Source organism: Hyperolius riggenbachi, chromosome 2 (genome assembly GCF_040937935.1).
Source record: "Hyperolius riggenbachi isolate aHypRig1 chromosome 2, aHypRig1.pri, whole genome shotgun sequence".
Classification (NCBI taxonomy): domain Eukaryota; kingdom Metazoa; phylum Chordata; class Amphibia; order Anura; family Hyperoliidae; genus Hyperolius; species Hyperolius riggenbachi.
Genome location: NC_090647.1, coordinates 549,551,175 through 549,567,976, shown reverse-complemented (window position 1 = coordinate 549,567,976; position 16,802 = coordinate 549,551,175). Strand labels below are relative to the sequence as shown.

The 16,802-nt window shown below is 49.2% G+C and overlaps 1 protein-coding gene across 7 annotated transcripts in view; it reads left to right on the top strand.

Moving 5' to 3' along the window:
• LOC137547348 (galactosylgalactosylxylosylprotein 3-beta-glucuronosyltransferase 1-like) overlaps positions 1-16,802 on the top strand; it is a 359,516-nt gene that overhangs the window by 320,659 nt on the left and 22,055 nt on the right. For all 7 annotated transcript variants that reach the window (XM_068270854.1, XM_068270853.1, XM_068270855.1 and 4 more), the window contains 2 exons: positions 3,655-3,951; positions 9,126-9,231. In XM_068270854.1, the coding sequence (XP_068126955.1) occupies positions 3,655-3,951; positions 9,126-9,212 (384 nt within the window). In that variant the 3' untranslated portion in view covers positions 9,213-9,231. The remainder of the gene's footprint in view (positions 1-3,654; positions 3,952-9,125; positions 9,232-16,802) is intronic.

The window sequence follows — 16,802 nt, the reverse complement described above, 5'->3', positions numbered from 1 at the left end:
AGAGCGCCGGCGTGGGACGCAGAAGTACCAGGACTTGGAGCGCAGAAGAGCCCGACCTGGCAACCGGCCTGGCCAGGTCGGGTCGGCCACCAGAGACCACCGGGAGCCTGCGGAGCCGCGGCGAGGGCACCTCCTGCCTGCCACGGGCTGGAGGAAGCCCCAGGTAAGTGGAAATTGATTTTTATTTTTCCTCCACCCTCCCTGAACCTTCCCTTTAAGAGCAGCCAGGAGAGCTGCTCCAGTGTGACTCTCCGCTTTGAGACAAGACATGTCTAAGATGGCGTGACACCGTCGTACCTGGCATGCAGCATAGGCCCTGCGGAGCTGGGGCTGTGTAGCTGGAGAGGAGAACTGCCACTCAGCCAAGGAGGAGGAGGACAGCGAAGAGCATGTAGCAGGAGGAGAGGAGGTGGCAGGAGGCCTGCCTGCAAGCCGTGGAGGTGTCACAATTTGGTCCGCTGTGCCCTGCTTGCCATCGTTCACCACCAGGTTGACCCAATGGGCTGTGTACGTAATGTAGCGGCCCTGCCCGTGCTTGGCAGACCAGGCGTGGTCAGGTGTACCCTTGACCCAACGCTCTTCGCAAGAGATGACACCACTTGCCTCTCAACTTCACGGTGCAGTTGGGGTATGGCCTTTCTCGAAAAATAAGTGCGGCCTGGCATCTTCCACTGCGGTGTTCCGATGGCCACAAATTTACGGAAGGCCTCAGAGTCCACCAGCCGGTATGGTAACAGCTGGCGAGCTAACAGTTCCGCCACGCCAGCTGTCAGACGCCGGGCAAGGGGGTGACTGGCTGAAATTGGCTTCTTCGGCTCAAACATTTCCTTCAGGGACACCTGACTGCTGCTGTGGGCAGAGGAGCAGGAACCGCTCAAGGGCAGAGGCGGAGTGGAGGAGGGTGCCTGTGAAGGTGGAAGGGAGAAAGCGGCAGAAGCAGATGATGCACCTGAAGGAGGAAGAGGAGAAGGAGGGTGACTTTTCTTTTGTGTGCTGCTGCTGCTTTTGCTCAGGTGGCCATCCCATTGCTGTTTGTGCCTTTTCTCCAGGTGCCTTCGTAAGTGAGTGTTGGCCTTTCCACGGCTCAATTTTTGTTGGCAGAGCGAACAGATGGCTTTGCTCCGATCTGAGGCACACACATTAAAAAATTTCCACACCGCTGAGCCACCCTGGGATGTGGGCACTATGGGGACCTCAGCAGCTGATGCTGAAGGGCAAGTTGGCTGGCTGTACATTGGTGGCGATACATGGTGCCGGACACTGCCACCAGCTGTTTCTGACGAAGAGCTGCCCCAGCTTCTTTCAGCAACTTCTCTCCTCCTACTACTCTCTGACTCCCCCTCTGAACTGTCCCCCTCTTCATCTCCTCTATTGGGAACATACAGAGGATCCCTATCATCGTCATCATCGTAATCATCCTGCCCAGCTTCGCTTGCCTCAGACAAATCCAAACATGCACCATCAGTAGGTCATTCATCCTCCTTACACGTTACATCCATAGTTTTGCCGCGTAACTCAGACATATGAGCTGGTGAAAATTCATCTGGCTGTAACAACAATGGCTGTGCATCAGTGATTTCAACACTAAATAATTCTTGCGAAGTGTCAAATGCAGCGGAAGTGGTGCTAGTAGTAGCGCTGGTGGCTGAGCAAGATGAGGTGTTCTGTGTCGCTAAATACTCAACCACGTCCTGACAATCTTGGGAGGTGATGGGACGTGCCTTCTTCCGAGCACTGTACTGTGGGCCAGGTCCACACGAAATTACATTTACACGACCTCGCGCAGACCTGCCGGGTGGCCTTCCTCTGGCTCTGGCACTACCTCTTCCTCTACCTGTTTTGTCCATATCGGGTATGCACGGAGTGGTATATCACACTGCGTGCACTCACGTAGGTAGGTGGGTTCACTTAACTGCACAGGTATGCGCACTGATGCGGTGAGTTCACTGAACAGAACAGGTATACAGTGGCGGGTTCACAAAACAGGTATGCAGTGGTAGGTTCACTGAACAGAACAGGTATGCAGTGGCGGGTTCACTGAACAGTACAGGTATACAGTGGCGGGTTTACAGAACAGGTATGCAGTGGCAGGTCCACTGAACAGAACAGGTATGCAGTGGCGGGTTCACTGAACAGTACAGGTATACAGTGGTGGGTTCACTGAACAGAACAGGTATGCAGTGGCGGGTTCACTGAACAGAACAGGTATGCAGTGGCGGGTTCACTGAACAGTACAGGTATACAGTGGCGGGTTCACAGAACAGGTATGCAGTGGCAGGTTCACTGAACAGAACAGGTATGCAGTGACGGGTTCACTGAACAGGTATACAGTGGCGTGTTCACTGAACAGAACAGGTTTACAGTGGCGGGTCCACTGAACAGAACAGGTATGCAGTGGCGGGTTCACTGAACACAACAGGTATGCAGTGGCGGGTTCACTGAACAGAACAGGTATGCAGTGGCGGGTTCACTGAACAGTACAGGTATACAGTGGCTGGTTCACTGAACACAACAGGTATGCAGTGGCGGGTTCACTGAACAGAACAGGTATGCAGTGGCGGGTTCACAGAACAGGTATGCAGTCGCAGGTTCACTGAACACAACAGGTATGCAGTGGCGGGTTCACTGAACAGGTATACAATGGCGGGTCCACTGAACAGAACAGGTATGCAGTGGCAGGTTCACTGAACACAACAGGTATGCAGTGGTGGGTTCACACAACAGGTATGCAGTGGTGGGTTCACAGAACAGGTATGCAGTGGTGGGTTCAATGAACAGGTATGCAGTGGTGGGTTCACAGTACAGGTATGCAGTGGTTGGTTCACAGAACAGGTATGCAGTGTTGGGTTCACTGAACAGGTATGCAGTGGTGGGTTCACAGGTATGCAGTGGTGGGTTCACTGAACAGGTATGCAGTGGTGGGTTCACAGAACAGGTATGCAGTGGCAGGTTCACTGAACAGGTATGCAGTGGTGGGTTCACTGAACAGGTATGCAGTGGTGGGTTCACTGAACAGGTATGCAGTGGTGGGATCACAGTACAGGTATGCAGTGGTGGGTTCACAGAACAGGTATGCAGTGTTGGGTTCACTGAACAGGTATGCAGTGGTGGGTTCACAGTACAGGTATGCAGTGGTGGGTTCACAGAACAGGTATGCAGCCAGGAACAAGCTAAGCCTAACTAATCTTTCCCTATGAGAGACAGTCTGCAGCAGCTCGCCCTACTCTACACTAATGCAGGCACACGAGTGACCGTAATGGCCGCCGCTGCCTGCCTTATATAAGGGGGGGTGGGGCTCCAGGGGCTAGTGTAGCCTAATTGGCTACACTGGGCCTGCTGACTGTGATGTAGAGGGTCAAAGTTGACCCTCCATGTGCATTATGGGGCGAACCGAACTTCCGCAAAGGTTCGCCTGCGGGACGCGAACGCGAACCACTGAAGTTCGCATGGAACCGTTCGCAGGCGAACCGTTCGGCCCAACTCTAGTAGAGGCTCCTGGGGGAAGGTGGAGGTATAATTGAGTGGTGAGGGGTAGAGGCTCCTGGGGGGCGGGGTATAATTCAGTTGTGAGGGGTAGAAGGTCATGGGGGTGGGGCTTGTGTGTGTTCTTTACTTTAATTTCCAGGATACTAACCTCCCGTTATTTCTTCACAGATGCGCTACACCAGAACAGTGTCCGTGTGGCCGGTGGCTTTTGTTGGCGGTCTGCGCTTTGAGTCTCCAAGAGTCAGCCCAGCAGGCAGGGTGGTCGGCTGGCAGACAGTGTTTGACCCCAATCGCCCTTTCGCCATCGATATGGCCGGATTCGCCATCAGTCTCCGCCTCATTCTGGAGAGGCCCTACGCCAACTTCAAGCTAGACGGGGTGAAGGGGGGCTACCAGGAGACCAGCCTGCTGAAAGACCTCGTCACTCTGGATGGACTGGAGGCCAAAGCCGCTAACTGCACTAAGGTCAGTGTAGAAACTGGTGTGCAGGAGGGTGAACTGATCTCATGTCAGTGCTTGGAAGTTACCTGGGAGTTTGAAATATGGAGGCTGCCATGTTTATACCATATTTAAAGCTGACCTGACCTCAGAACATCCTCTCTGCTCTAAAAGATAAGCAACATCATGATAACCTTTAAAGGAAAACATTTCTTTGTTACAGCTGATACAAATCCTGCAATACATCTGCAGTGTGGCTACTTCCTGCTGCTTTCAAGGAAGCAGACATATTGGTAACATCCTGTGTTTGCAAATTAGCTGCTCTGCCAAGACAGGTAGCTGACACAGCTTAGGGATCAAATTATAACTTGTGATTAGTTACAGATGGGGAATGAAACAGGCGAAACTCTCTAAATACATACAGGGTGGAGTCAGACCCGGATTTACCTCACAGGAGTCTATAGGCACACATGTCCTGGCACCCTAGACTTTGCCCTGCATGAACCTACACCCGCCAAACCGCACCGCAAGTGTGCTGTCTGGCCCAGCTGTCACCTCTACCTTACTCCCCTTGCCTGTCATAGGTACTGTATATGTTAGCTGCCATATTTATTTCCTGTTACGCAATGCCAGTTGCCTGGCAGCTCTGCTGATCTATTTGGCTGCAGTAGTGTCTCGATAATACCAGAAACAAGCATGCAACTAGTCTTGTCAGTAATAATGTTAGAAACCTCTGAATTGCATATGCTTGTTCAGGGTCTGTGGCTGAAAGTATTAGAGGCAGAGCATCAGCAGGTCTGCCAGGCAACTGGTATTGCTTAAAAGGAAATAAATATGGCAGTATCCATATACCTCTCACTTCAGGTGTTCTTTAAAGTGAACCAGAGACGAAGCACCCTTGTGTGTTTTACCATATATATCAGTGGGTACTTCAGAGAAAACACCTACCTTGCTCTCTGTTTCATCCTTCACTGTTCAGCCTGCTTGTTATCAGACCTGATAAAATCCCAGACTGAGCATTCAGTCTGGCTTTGCTATAATGACTCAGCTATAATGATTCCTGAGTGGAGCAAGCAGGGGGCAGGCTTGGACTTGAAAAGACATGAGAGAACACAGACTGAGCTATAAATATTCATGAGCAAAGCCAGACTTAATGCTCAGTCGGGGATTTTATCAGGGCTGATTAGAAGCAAGCTGTGCAGTGCAGAATGAAACAGAGAGCAGGGTAGCTGTTTTCTCTAATGTTCCCACTGATATATATGGTAAAATACATGAAGGAGCTTCAGCTCTTGTTCCCTTTAAAGGATACCCGAAGTGACATGTGACATGATGAGATAGACATGGGTATGTACAGTGCCGAGCACACTAATAACTATGCTGTGTTCCTTTTTTTCTTTCTCTGCCTGAAAAAGTTAAATATCAGGTGTGTAAGTGGCAGACTCATACTCCAATGAATGTGTCATTGAGCAAAAACAATAAAACAGTTAAAACTTAAAAAGTAAATTTAAACATAAAATAAAACTGTGGAAAATCTTAAAAAGTCATTTTTAGTAGAAGGGAGATAGATACAATTGTTTATTTTTTCTTAATTTATTTTCGCTTCGGTGTCCTTTAAAAAAAATTGCATTACCTTTACAGATCAACAGCGCCACCTGCTGCACCAAATGATAAACATGAATGATTCATGTATAACATTTCATCTTCACCAACTAAAAAATGGGGGGGGGGGGGGGGGATTTATTTTTGTGTTGAGTATAATAAAGAATAAAATATATAACGACACACTTTCTAAAATTCCTTTAATAATACACATCAAAATCAATCTAAAATAATGGCTTTAATTAAAACCTTCTCGGTTGAGCTGGAGAACCCAGAGGACAGAATATTCTGTTTCCTATTACCTCCCACACCATTTTCCCTGGAAGGGAGAGCGGCCCCCGAGCATTAAGGGAAGCCATCTGGAGGATTCTCTGCCTCTCTCCGGTGAAATAACAGTTGGGGAACCCGCTGCTCCTGTCCGGTTCCAGAAATGGATCGTCAGAGAACAGACAGGTCCTCCAGGAGTCCATGTGTCATCGGGGGATTATGAATTATGGAAAGCCTGCTCTGAATAATGAGCTCCGAATTCCGGAGAAATGACACAGAGATAAATTTAGGACATTTTATGAGCAACTGAAATGTATTCACATTATTCCCTTGGGTTAAATTACACCTCTCGTGAAACAGTTTTTTCTTATATGAAAACAATAGAATATTTAATACATTAATATGTCTAGCGAAAAATTCCCTAGCTTTTGCAATAAGAAAAATGCCTGCCTATCCTCGTCTCCAATGCTTGCCTCCACATCAGGGCTGTTTCTAGGCATAGGCAAACCAGGCAGATTCCGGGGGTGGCGACTGTAGGAGGGGATACCACAGAGCTAATCTCAGCACACTGTACTTTATGGAGTTTGGACTAGTCCATCTCTTCATAGGGGATTCTCAGCAAGGCTTTTATTCTTTATAAAGATATTTCCTAAAAAGGATTTAAACAATGATGGTGACCAGCTTCCCTGCTCACTATACAGTTTTTTAGCAGTTGGACAGAGCAACTGCCATTCACTAAGGGCTGGTGCACACCAAAACCCGCTAGCAGATCCGCAAAATGCTAGCAGATTTTTAAACGCTTTTTTTATTGCTGCTGCGGTTTTCAGTATAGTAGATTTCATATATTGTTACAGTAAAGCTGTTACTGAACAGCTTCTGTAACAAAAACGCCTGCAAAACCGCTCTGAAGTGCCGTTTTTCAGAGCGGTTTGCGTTTTTCCTATACTTAACATTGAGGCAGAAACGCATCCGCAATCCAAAAAATGCCTCACCCAGGCATTTTTCGTTTCTGCAAAACGCCTCCCGCTCTGGTGTGCACCACCCCATTGAGATACATTGACCAAGCAGATCCGCAGCCGCAAGCGGATCTGAAAACGCCCAAAAAGCCGCCCGGTGTGCACCAGCCCTAAGTGCTTTTCAAAATAAAAAAATCCCTGAGAATCCCCCATGAAGAGATGGACTAGTCCAAAACCTGTTGCTTCTGTTAGATTTCTACTACCTACTGTAAGTGACAGCAACATAGGAGAAAAGTTATTTATGGCTCATTTTAATCTGAAAAAAGTGTACTTCTTATGTGTATATGTTTGCACATATTTTAAATGTAAAAAATGTTCGCCATAGAGCCCCTTTAACCCTTTGGGGAGCGGCCAACTAATCCCCCTTAAGGACCAGGTGCTTTTGCATGGGGAGGGGGGGGGGGTCAGGCAGCCGAATCCCTCTTAGGGCTTGCTACTGGGGTGTGTGTCCCCATGTGGCCAGGTGTCCCCCCTGTATGCAGCAGCCTTTTCTTACCTCCCAGGCTCCAGTGATGAGCCGCAGTAGACCCCTCCGCTCCGGCCGGCATCCCCGCTCGTACTGACTCTCAGTTCCGGGTCGCGGCTTGATGACGTCATCAAGTCGGGACCCGGTACTGACGTCAGAGCGAGTGGGTATGCCGGCCAGAGTGGAGGGGAGCGCCGATCACGGGGGGAACGTCAGGAAGGTGAGTGGATCCTCTTCTTCCCCTCAGACCGCCGCAGCTGTCACAGTGATATCTATCATGCGCTGGCGATCATAGTGATCACGTGATCAGAAGCCATACGCGATGACTCTTGATCACTCAGGGGAGATGTCAGCTGTCATATGACAGCTTAATCTCCCCTCTCGGGTGCGCACGATTGCGGCAGGAGCGGAAACGGCGGGCAGCGCAGATCCTACTCCGCATCAGGCTAGAACAGCCACAAGTGCGGCATAGGATCTCATAGAGGCGGTCCACAAAAGGTTAATGTATGTGATGATCTTCCTGTTCACTAGATTGGGGCAACAACAGCCCTGCTCCTCACTTCCCAGCCAGTCCTAAACACACCCCCTTCTGTCACATGGGAATGTAGGGGGGAGAGTGATTGCTTTGTCAGCAGAAGACACGCCTCCTTGCTGATTCATATTATTTCATGGTTGTCAGACTGTGTGGGGTGGGGGCTTTAGACTAACTCTGAAGTGAGCAGTTGAGAGCCAATCACAGGATAGAATACATTTTTGCCTTAAGCCGGAGGGTGGCTATTGGGCACTGCCAGTCTCACAATTGCTGTTTTTTGTACAGAGGGCTGTTATCTCTGCATTTAGTACCCCTTTGACTTTTTTCCAGATCATGATTATCTGATGCATGTCATTTTAGGCTCTCAACACATGGTACACACTCCCAGGGACTGCTTAGGATACCCGAAGTGACATGTGACATGATGAGATAGACATGGGTATGTACAGTGCCTAGCACACAAATAACTATGCTGTGTTCCTTTTTTTTCTTTCTCTGCCTGAAAGAGTTAAGTATCAGGTATGTAAGTGAGTGACTCAGTCCTGACTCAGACAGGAAGTGACTACAGTGTGACCCTCACTGATAAGAAATTCCCTTTTTTATCTCTTCCCTGCTCTCAGAAGCCATTTTCTGCTAGGAAAGTGTTTTATAGTTGGAATTTCTTATCAGCGAGGGTCACACTGTAGTCACTTCCTGTCTGAGTCAGGGCTGAGTCAGCCACTTACATACCTGATATTTAACAGTTTTAGACAGAGAAACAAAACAAAAGGAACACAGCATAGTTATTTGTGTGCTAGGCACTAAATATACCGAAGTTTATCTCATCATGTCACATGTCATTTCAGGTATCCTTTAAAGGATACCAGAGCCAAATCAAGATGGAGACATGGAGTGAGCTGGCATATATTGTCAGCTGTCCTGATGTCCACCCCTCCCCTGGGCCGCGAGCATCCTACAGTGCTCGGCCGGGAGTGCACAGCGCATGCGTATGACGCCATGACTTACGGCATGTGCAGAGCACCCCAGGCCGCTGGTGCTGTAGGATGCGCGCAGCTCGGCCAAGCGCCTGCGCATGCGCAGTGATGCCTGACTCTAGCAACCCGGACAGGGCATTTAAGTTAAGTAGGATGGGGGGCAGAGAGGAGAGCGGGGGAGTGGTGGACATCAGGTCAGGAAACAGTATTTGCCTGCTCCTCCCCCCCCCCCCCCCCCCCCCAGTGGAGTACTTGGCTGAGGGAGTCCATAATAAAGGGAACATGTTATAATCATGTTATAACGCACTGTTATATGTAACTGATGTGTTTGTATTTCCCCTGAGCAGGTTTTGGTCTGGCACACAAGAACAGAGCGACCCACGCTAGTGAACGAAGGGAAAAGAGGATTCACCGACATGAAGATTGAAGTGTAGACCAGGAGCGCACTGCTGCGTAAGTGTCGCCCCCGCCATGTCACTTCCTGAGCAAGACCCTATTAAAGAGGCCCTGTAGCGACAATAGTAGAATGCAGGAAATTATTCAGGACACCCACTTATACTTAAAGCGGACCCAAACCAAACATTATTTTTAATCTATATATATAATAGACTAAGTGCCTCAACCTTCAAACAAGAAGAAGAAGTACTTTGCATGAGAAAATTTATGCGTGCTCAAACACCAAGTTTAAGGCCTCTTTTCCACGGACTGTTGAGCTGTGTGCTCAGCAAGCAGTTACCAGGCAGCAGTGAGCAGATACCAGGCAGCAACAAGCAGTTACCAGGCAGCAGCAAGCAGTTATCAGGCAGCAGTGAGCAGATACCAGGCAGCAACAAGCAGTTACCAGGCAGCAGTGAGCAGATACTAGGCAGCAACAAGCAGTTACCAGGCAGCAGCAAGCAGTTATCAGGCAGCAGTGAGCAGATACCAGGCAGCAACAAGCAGTTACCAGGCAGCAGCAAGCAGTTACCAGGCAGCAGCAAGCAGTTACCAGGCAGCAGTGAGCAGATACCAGGCAGCCACAAGCAGTTACCAGGCAGCAACAAGCAGTTACCAGGCAGCAGTGAGCAGATACCAGGCAGCAGCAAGCAGTTACCAGGCAGCAGCAAGCAGTTACCAGGCAGCAGCAAGCAGTTACCAGGCAGCAGCAAGCAGTTACCAGGCAGCAGCGAGCAGTTACCAGGCAGCAGTGAGCAGTTACCAGGCAGCAGTGAGCAGTTGTGAGAGTTTGAGAGCCATTTCACTGCCTATTCACAGTCCATGGAAAAGAGGCCTTACCCTAGCAAGTCTGACATTGCAAATCTGGCCTAATTGGCTATTCATGAGGCAATGCTCATGCAAATGCATGCACAAACCAATACCACAAAGCAGTCACCCTGCTACATGCTACATTAGCACTATCCGGCTTAGTGCACACCAGAGCGGTTCGGCAGCGTTTTGCGATCCACTTGCGGCTGTGGATACGCTTGGGTAATGTATTTCAATCGGCTGGTGCACACCAGAGCGGGAGGCGTTTTGCTGAAACGCATACTCCCGAGGTGAGGCATTTTTTGGATTGCGGAGGCGTTTCTGCCTCCAATGTAAAGTATAGGAAAAACGCAAACCGCTCTGAAAAACGGCAGTTCAGAGCGGTTTTGCAGGCGTTTTTGTTACAGAAGCTGTTCAGTAACAGCTTTACTGTAACAATATATGAAATCTACTACACCAAAAACGCTTTACAAAACCGCAAAATGCTAGGTGAAATGCTACAGAAAAATAAGAAAAAGCGTTTCAAAATCTGCTAGCATTTTGCGGATCTGCTAGCAGTTTTTGGTGTGCTCCAGGTCTCCAGGAGCGCCACGGGGAGGATTCCCAATGCCCCCTTTTTATACAACTGGGGGGACCGCAGGGTCCCAGGCTCTCTCACTGCCTGGAAACCACAGCGGCACCCCGGAGGGGGAGGCTGGGTGGCGTGGACGACCCCCCCCCCAAGTGTGGCCAGCGCCAGGGAGAGCCGTCTGCACCCACCTCCCAATATTAAAAACAGGCACTTACCTTAACGTCCATTGCGTTCTGCTACATGCGCATTAATTTGGGGGCACCACATGAGAAAGGAGAGAAGCATGGGTCACCCCGAGCTGTAGAGCTCAGGGCTGGCTCACATACAGCACTCCAGAGGGGGGGGGGAGGACAGGTGCACTCACTCCAGGGTTCACACCACCGGAGCAAGCCATCCACCACCTGCCTCCAAAGGATACAAACTGCACAAAATGCTTTCCACGAGAAAATTAATGCGCATGTAGCAGAACCCAATGGACGTTAAGGTAAGTGGCTGTTTTTAAGGTTAGGAGGTGGGTGCGGACGGCTCTGCCCAGCGCTGGCCACGCTTGGGGGGGGGGGGGGGGCGGCTGCGCCACCCAGCCTCCCACTCCGGGGTGCCGCTGTGGTTCCCAGGCAGCGAGAGAGCACTTTGCAGTATTGGTTTTTTGACCCTGCATAGTTTGGCATGCGAAAGCAAATGCATATTTGCATGAGCATTGCCTCATGAATAGCCAATTAGGCCAGATTTGGAAAGCCAGACTTGCTAGGGTTAAACTTGGTGTTTGAGCACGCAAAATTTTTCTCATGGAAAGCATTTTTTGCAGTTGTATCCTTTGGAGGCAGGTGGTGGATGGCTTGCTCTGGTGGTGTGAGCCCTGGAGTAAGTTGTCTGCGCCTGTCCTCCCCCCACCCCGGAGTGTTGTATGTGAGCCAGCCCTGAGCTCTAAAGCTCGGGGTGACCCATGCTTCACTCCTTTCTCATGTGGTGCCCCCAAGTTAATGTGCATGTTGCAGAACGCAATGGACGTTAAGGTAAGTGCCTGTTTTTAATATTGGGAGGTGGGTGCGGATGGCTCTCCCCGGCGCTGACCACACTTGGGATGGGGGGGGGGGTGCAGCTGCGCCACCCAGCCTCCCCCTCCGGGGTGCCGCTGTAGTTCCCAGGCAGTAAGAGAGCCTGGGACCCCGCAGTCCCCCGGTTGTATGGGGCATTCGGAATCCTCCCCGTGGCGCCCCTGGATAGTGCTAATGTAGCATGAACTAATACCCACAGGGCGATCGCTTTGCGGTATTGATTTTTGGACCCTGCATAGTTTGGCATGCGAAAGCAAATGCATATTTGCATGAGCATTGCCTCATGAATAGCCAATTAGGCCGGATTTGCAAAGCCAGACTTGCTAGGGTTAAACTTGGTATTTGAGCACGCATACATTTTCTCATGGAAAGCCTACTTCTTCTTGCTTCAAGGTTGAGGCACGTACTCTATTAGATAGATAGATGCGGCGTATGCTACAACGCGGGCTGGCTAGTTTAAAATATTTAGTTGCACCACTCTGACACATACAAAGATAAATAAACACTGCTTCAAGCCTATGAGCATTTCAGTGCATGCTTTTCACCCTTCTCTTTTCATAACTAGGGTTATACAGGTGGCAGCCATTACTTCTGAGCTTAGTAGGAGGTTTTAGATCATGGGTATGTTTGTGATTAGCTGCGCTGCCTCACAGGGGTGTCGTCTATGTGAAATCTCACACAAGCTGAGATCACCTCCCCTGTGTCATCATCAGTAGCAGCCTGTGCTTTGTTTTTTATCTCCTCCACCAGTCTGCCAGATTCTGTCCCGGCAATATGAAAGGAAGGGAGGGGTTCCTCCAATAAATGTAAAATATTTTATATTTGTCATCATGTAGCTGAAAAAAAAGGCTGCCATTTATAATTATAGATTAGAAAGTAGATTTTATTTATGAAATCTTGTATTTTTAATTTGGGGCCACTTTAAAATAATCCCAGTTTCAGCATCAAAAGCACTTACCATAGTCGCACATTGCTGTAAATTGCATAAAACTTGCATCAGCATCAGCTTAGAATTATTAGCAACCCGTCGACCCTACTACTTAGTAAAGTGCAGCAGAAGATGACAGTGCTATATACCCTATTTTTCTGACTATTAGACCATAAGACGCACCCAGGTTTAGAGGACAAAAACCAGGGGAAAGAAAAATATATACTAAACCTGGTGCCTCCATGGTTAAGGGGCATCTTGTGGATTATGCCCCCTTTGTACCTCTTGCCCCCTTCTACCTCTTGTGTCCGCCTCTGTCCTCCTTGTGTCCTCCTCTATGGCCCTTTGTGTCCCCCTCTCTGTCCCTTTGTGTCCCCCTCTATGCCCCTTTGTGTCCTCCTCTATGCCCCTTTGTGTCCCCCTCTATGCCCCTTTGTGTCCTCCTCTATGCCCCTTTGTATCCTCCTCTATGCCCCTTTGTATCCTCCTCTATGCCCCTTTGTGCCTCCCTCCATGCCCCTTTGTGTCCTCCTCTATGCCCCTTTCTATCCTCCTCTATGCCCCTTTGTGTCCTCCTCTATGGCCCTTTGTGTCCTCCTCTATGCCCTTTGTGTCCTCCTCTATGCCCCTTTGTATCCTCCTCTATGCCCCTTTGTGTCCTCCTCTATGCCCCTTTGTGTCCTCCTTTATGTCCTCCTCTATGCCCCTTTGTGTCCTCCTTTTGTCCCCCTGTCCTCCTCTGCATGGGCACCGTACAGGGAGTCCCTGACATTTCAGCGGGTTGGAGGTTGGTATTGGCAGGTGTTCACAAGTCAGGAACTCCCTGCATTTGGACTATAAGACGCAGTGTCTTTTTTCCTCCACTTTTGGGGGAAAAAAGTGAGTCTTATAGTCCAAAAAATACAGTATATACATAATAATAATGTGGTAGAACTATGACTAAGACTTGGACTATCGTAGGATTAGATTGTGAGCTCCTCTGAGGACAGTCAGTGACATGACTATGTACTCTGTAATGTGCTGCAGGAGATGTCAGACTATGACTATGGTAGGATTAGATTGTAGTCTACAAAGTACACATAGGCTACAGCCTAGTGAGATTGCTGCTTATGTAGTGGGGGAGATAAAGGGTGGGGGCTGGATTTCTAAAAAGGCCACAAAGCCCGGGTCTTGGGAGGCTGCTACCCAAGACTGAACATGGAAGAGGGGCTTCTGCACATGGAAAGTGGAGGCTGCAAATGGGGGGCAACACATGGAATGGGGGTGCTGCTGCTCATGGAAGGGGAGCAACCAGAAAGCTGGTCTAGAGTGGGGAGAAAAATATATGAATGTGGTTTTATGGGGGTCACAAGGTAATCCAAAGATCACATTCATACATCCAGAAACTTGGAACTTCTGTTGGAATCGTTCCTATCACATTATGGAGCAATTCACAATACAATAGCAATGCTCACATTGTGATTTGTACAGGATGCTGCAGTCCTGTCGCTGGTAGACAAGTTAGTGAGATTTCACATGGTGATTATTTGTACCGTCAGGGCCGCAATCGTCTCTCAGTTATGACATAATGAGCGCCATCTGGTTCGCTATGATTATATGAGGTTCCCCCATTCAGATAACCGCACTCCGTCACATGGACAATAAAACATAGCGGTTTCTTATTGCCAACATAAAAATCAAGATGGTGATTTTTCAATTAGCCACCAACGATTCTGGGCACCATAGCAGCTTGTAATAACCAGCACATCTTGCAGCTTAATGAGTAGATTATTACAGGTTAGGAAAATGCTGCCAATACTTAGAACTACTTAAAATAATTACATGTGGTGCTGGCCGGACTATCCCCATTTCCAGAGCAGGATGGCCTCTGTAGCTCCTGGAAAGGGCTAGCCTTACAGCTCCTCCTCTCTCCTACTCCTTCCTCCTCCCTCCTTCTCCCTCCTCTCTCCTTCTCCCTCCTCCTCCTCCCTCCTTCTCCCTCCTCTCTCCTTCTCCCTCCTACTCCTTCCTCTTCCCTCCCAATCCCTCCTCCCTCCTTCTTCCTACTCTCTCCTTCTCCCTCCTCCTTCTCCCTCCTACTCCTTCCTCTTCCCTCCCTCCTCCCTCCTTCTCCCTCCTCTCTCCTCCCTCTTCCTCCTCCCTCCTTCTCTCTTCTCCCTCCTTCTCCCTCCTCCTTCTCTCTTCTCTCTCCTCCCTCCTTCTCCCTCCTCCTCCTCCCTCCTTCTCTCTCTTTCTCCCTCCTCCCTCCTTCTCCCCCCTCCTCCTCCCTCCTTCTCTCTTCTATCTCCTCCCTCCTTCCTCCTTCTCCCTCCTCCTCCTCCCTCCTTCTCCCCCCTCCCTCCTTCTCTCTCCTCCCTCCTTCTCCCACCTCCTCAGTGGCTGGATAGTGTACTGGTTAAAAACGGACCTGAATTTAGAACATCCTCTCTGCTCTAAAAGATACGCAACAGCATAATAACCTTTAAACAAAAAACATTTCTTTGTTACAGCTGATACAAATCCTAAAATAAATCTGCACTGCTTCTACTTCCTGATTCATGGAAGGAGACATACTGTTAACATCCTCTACTTTCAAATTGCCTTATCTGCCATCTCTGCCATAGGCAGTCATGTGACACGGGCGGGAGATCAGATTACAACTTGTGATTAGACACAAATGAGGGGGAATTAAACTGGCTAAACTCTCTACATGCATACAGGGTGCATTGCTCTATGTATTTCTTCAAGTCCTGTGCAAGAGTTCAGGTCCACTTTAAGGGCTCTGCCTCTGACACAGGATACCTGGGTTAGAATCTCAGCTCTTCCTGTTCCGTAAGCCAGCACCTATTCAGTAGGAGGCCTTGGGCAAGTCTCCCTAACACTGCTACTGCCTATAGAGCGCGTCCTAGTGGCTGCAGCTCTGGCGCTTTGAGTTTGTTTTGTGACTGTGTCAACATGGTCCCTCCTTTCTATGCAAGTGTAAAAGGGGCCTTATCACTCAAAGATTCCCGCAACAGTTCTGTGGCAATATTTACAGTACCCCAATGCCAGACTTCAGGACGGTGCTTTCATTTATAAATGTAAGTACCTATGAATGGGGATGAAAATTACTGTACAAGATGACCTCCTCTTGAGTCTCCATATACTGCTCATTGTTCTTGTGGTCCCCCCAGTTCTCGGTCCTCTTATCTCTGCAGCCTCCCAGAAGTCCTCCGAGCGTCTCCGCGCGATGCTGAACTGCTCACGCGTGGGTTTCATACTGTGCATATGTAGTGGAAGAAAACACTTATTTCCGCTGTGTCACGTGGTACAGTGCTCAGGCCTGTGCGGCTCTGAATCCCGCCGCTTGGGGGAGCTTCCAGAAAAATATTAGAGGGAGAGATCATGCTGAAACAGCCAGGACCCCGCCCCCCCCCCCCCCCCCCACCACGAAGACAAAGAGCAGCATCGGAAGTCTATGGAGGAGGCAGGGCCGGATTTACCATAAGGCACTGTAGGCTCGTGCCTACAGGCGCCTGATGATGGAAAGGCAGCTCACTCCCTTCCCTGAGTGCCTCCCTCCTGCCTTACCTGTGCAGAGTCCCGAGCAGAGCGTAAATGAGAGGTTACTCACTGTGCTCTCTGCTTTCCACTGACCAGATCTCCTTTCAGTCGGGGGAACCTCTAGCTACAGTACCTAATACTTGGGGACACCTCTAGCTACTTAATATTGAGAGTACTTCTGGCTACCTAATGCGAAGGCGCACCTGTAGCTACCTATGATGGGCAAGGGAAGTAAGGTAGAAGTGACAGCTGGGCCAGCCAGTACACTTACAGTGCAGCTTGATGGGGGTTTGTAGGCTCATGGAGGATAAAGTCTAAGGTGCCAGGACATCTGTGCCTATAGGCTCCTGTGAGGTAAATCTGGGCATGGGAAGAATTAATCTAGCCCATACCTCCCAACTTTTTGAGATGAGAAAGAGGGACACTTAAGCCACGCCCCTGCCACACCCTGATCACGCCCCCATCACACCCCTAGTCACGCGGCATACCATAAAGATTTTGTACAAAAATGTGTTGTTTTATCATGCAAACCACACTGGTCCTTTCTATCCTGGTTCATTTTCCTTCATATTAACATTTTAAAATTAGTAATATTTTATCTTTAGTAGAAAAAAAAAAATATATATATATATATATATATATTTACATAGAAAGCGGGACAAAGTCCTGAAAGAGGGACAAATGAGGAGGAAAGAGGGACAGA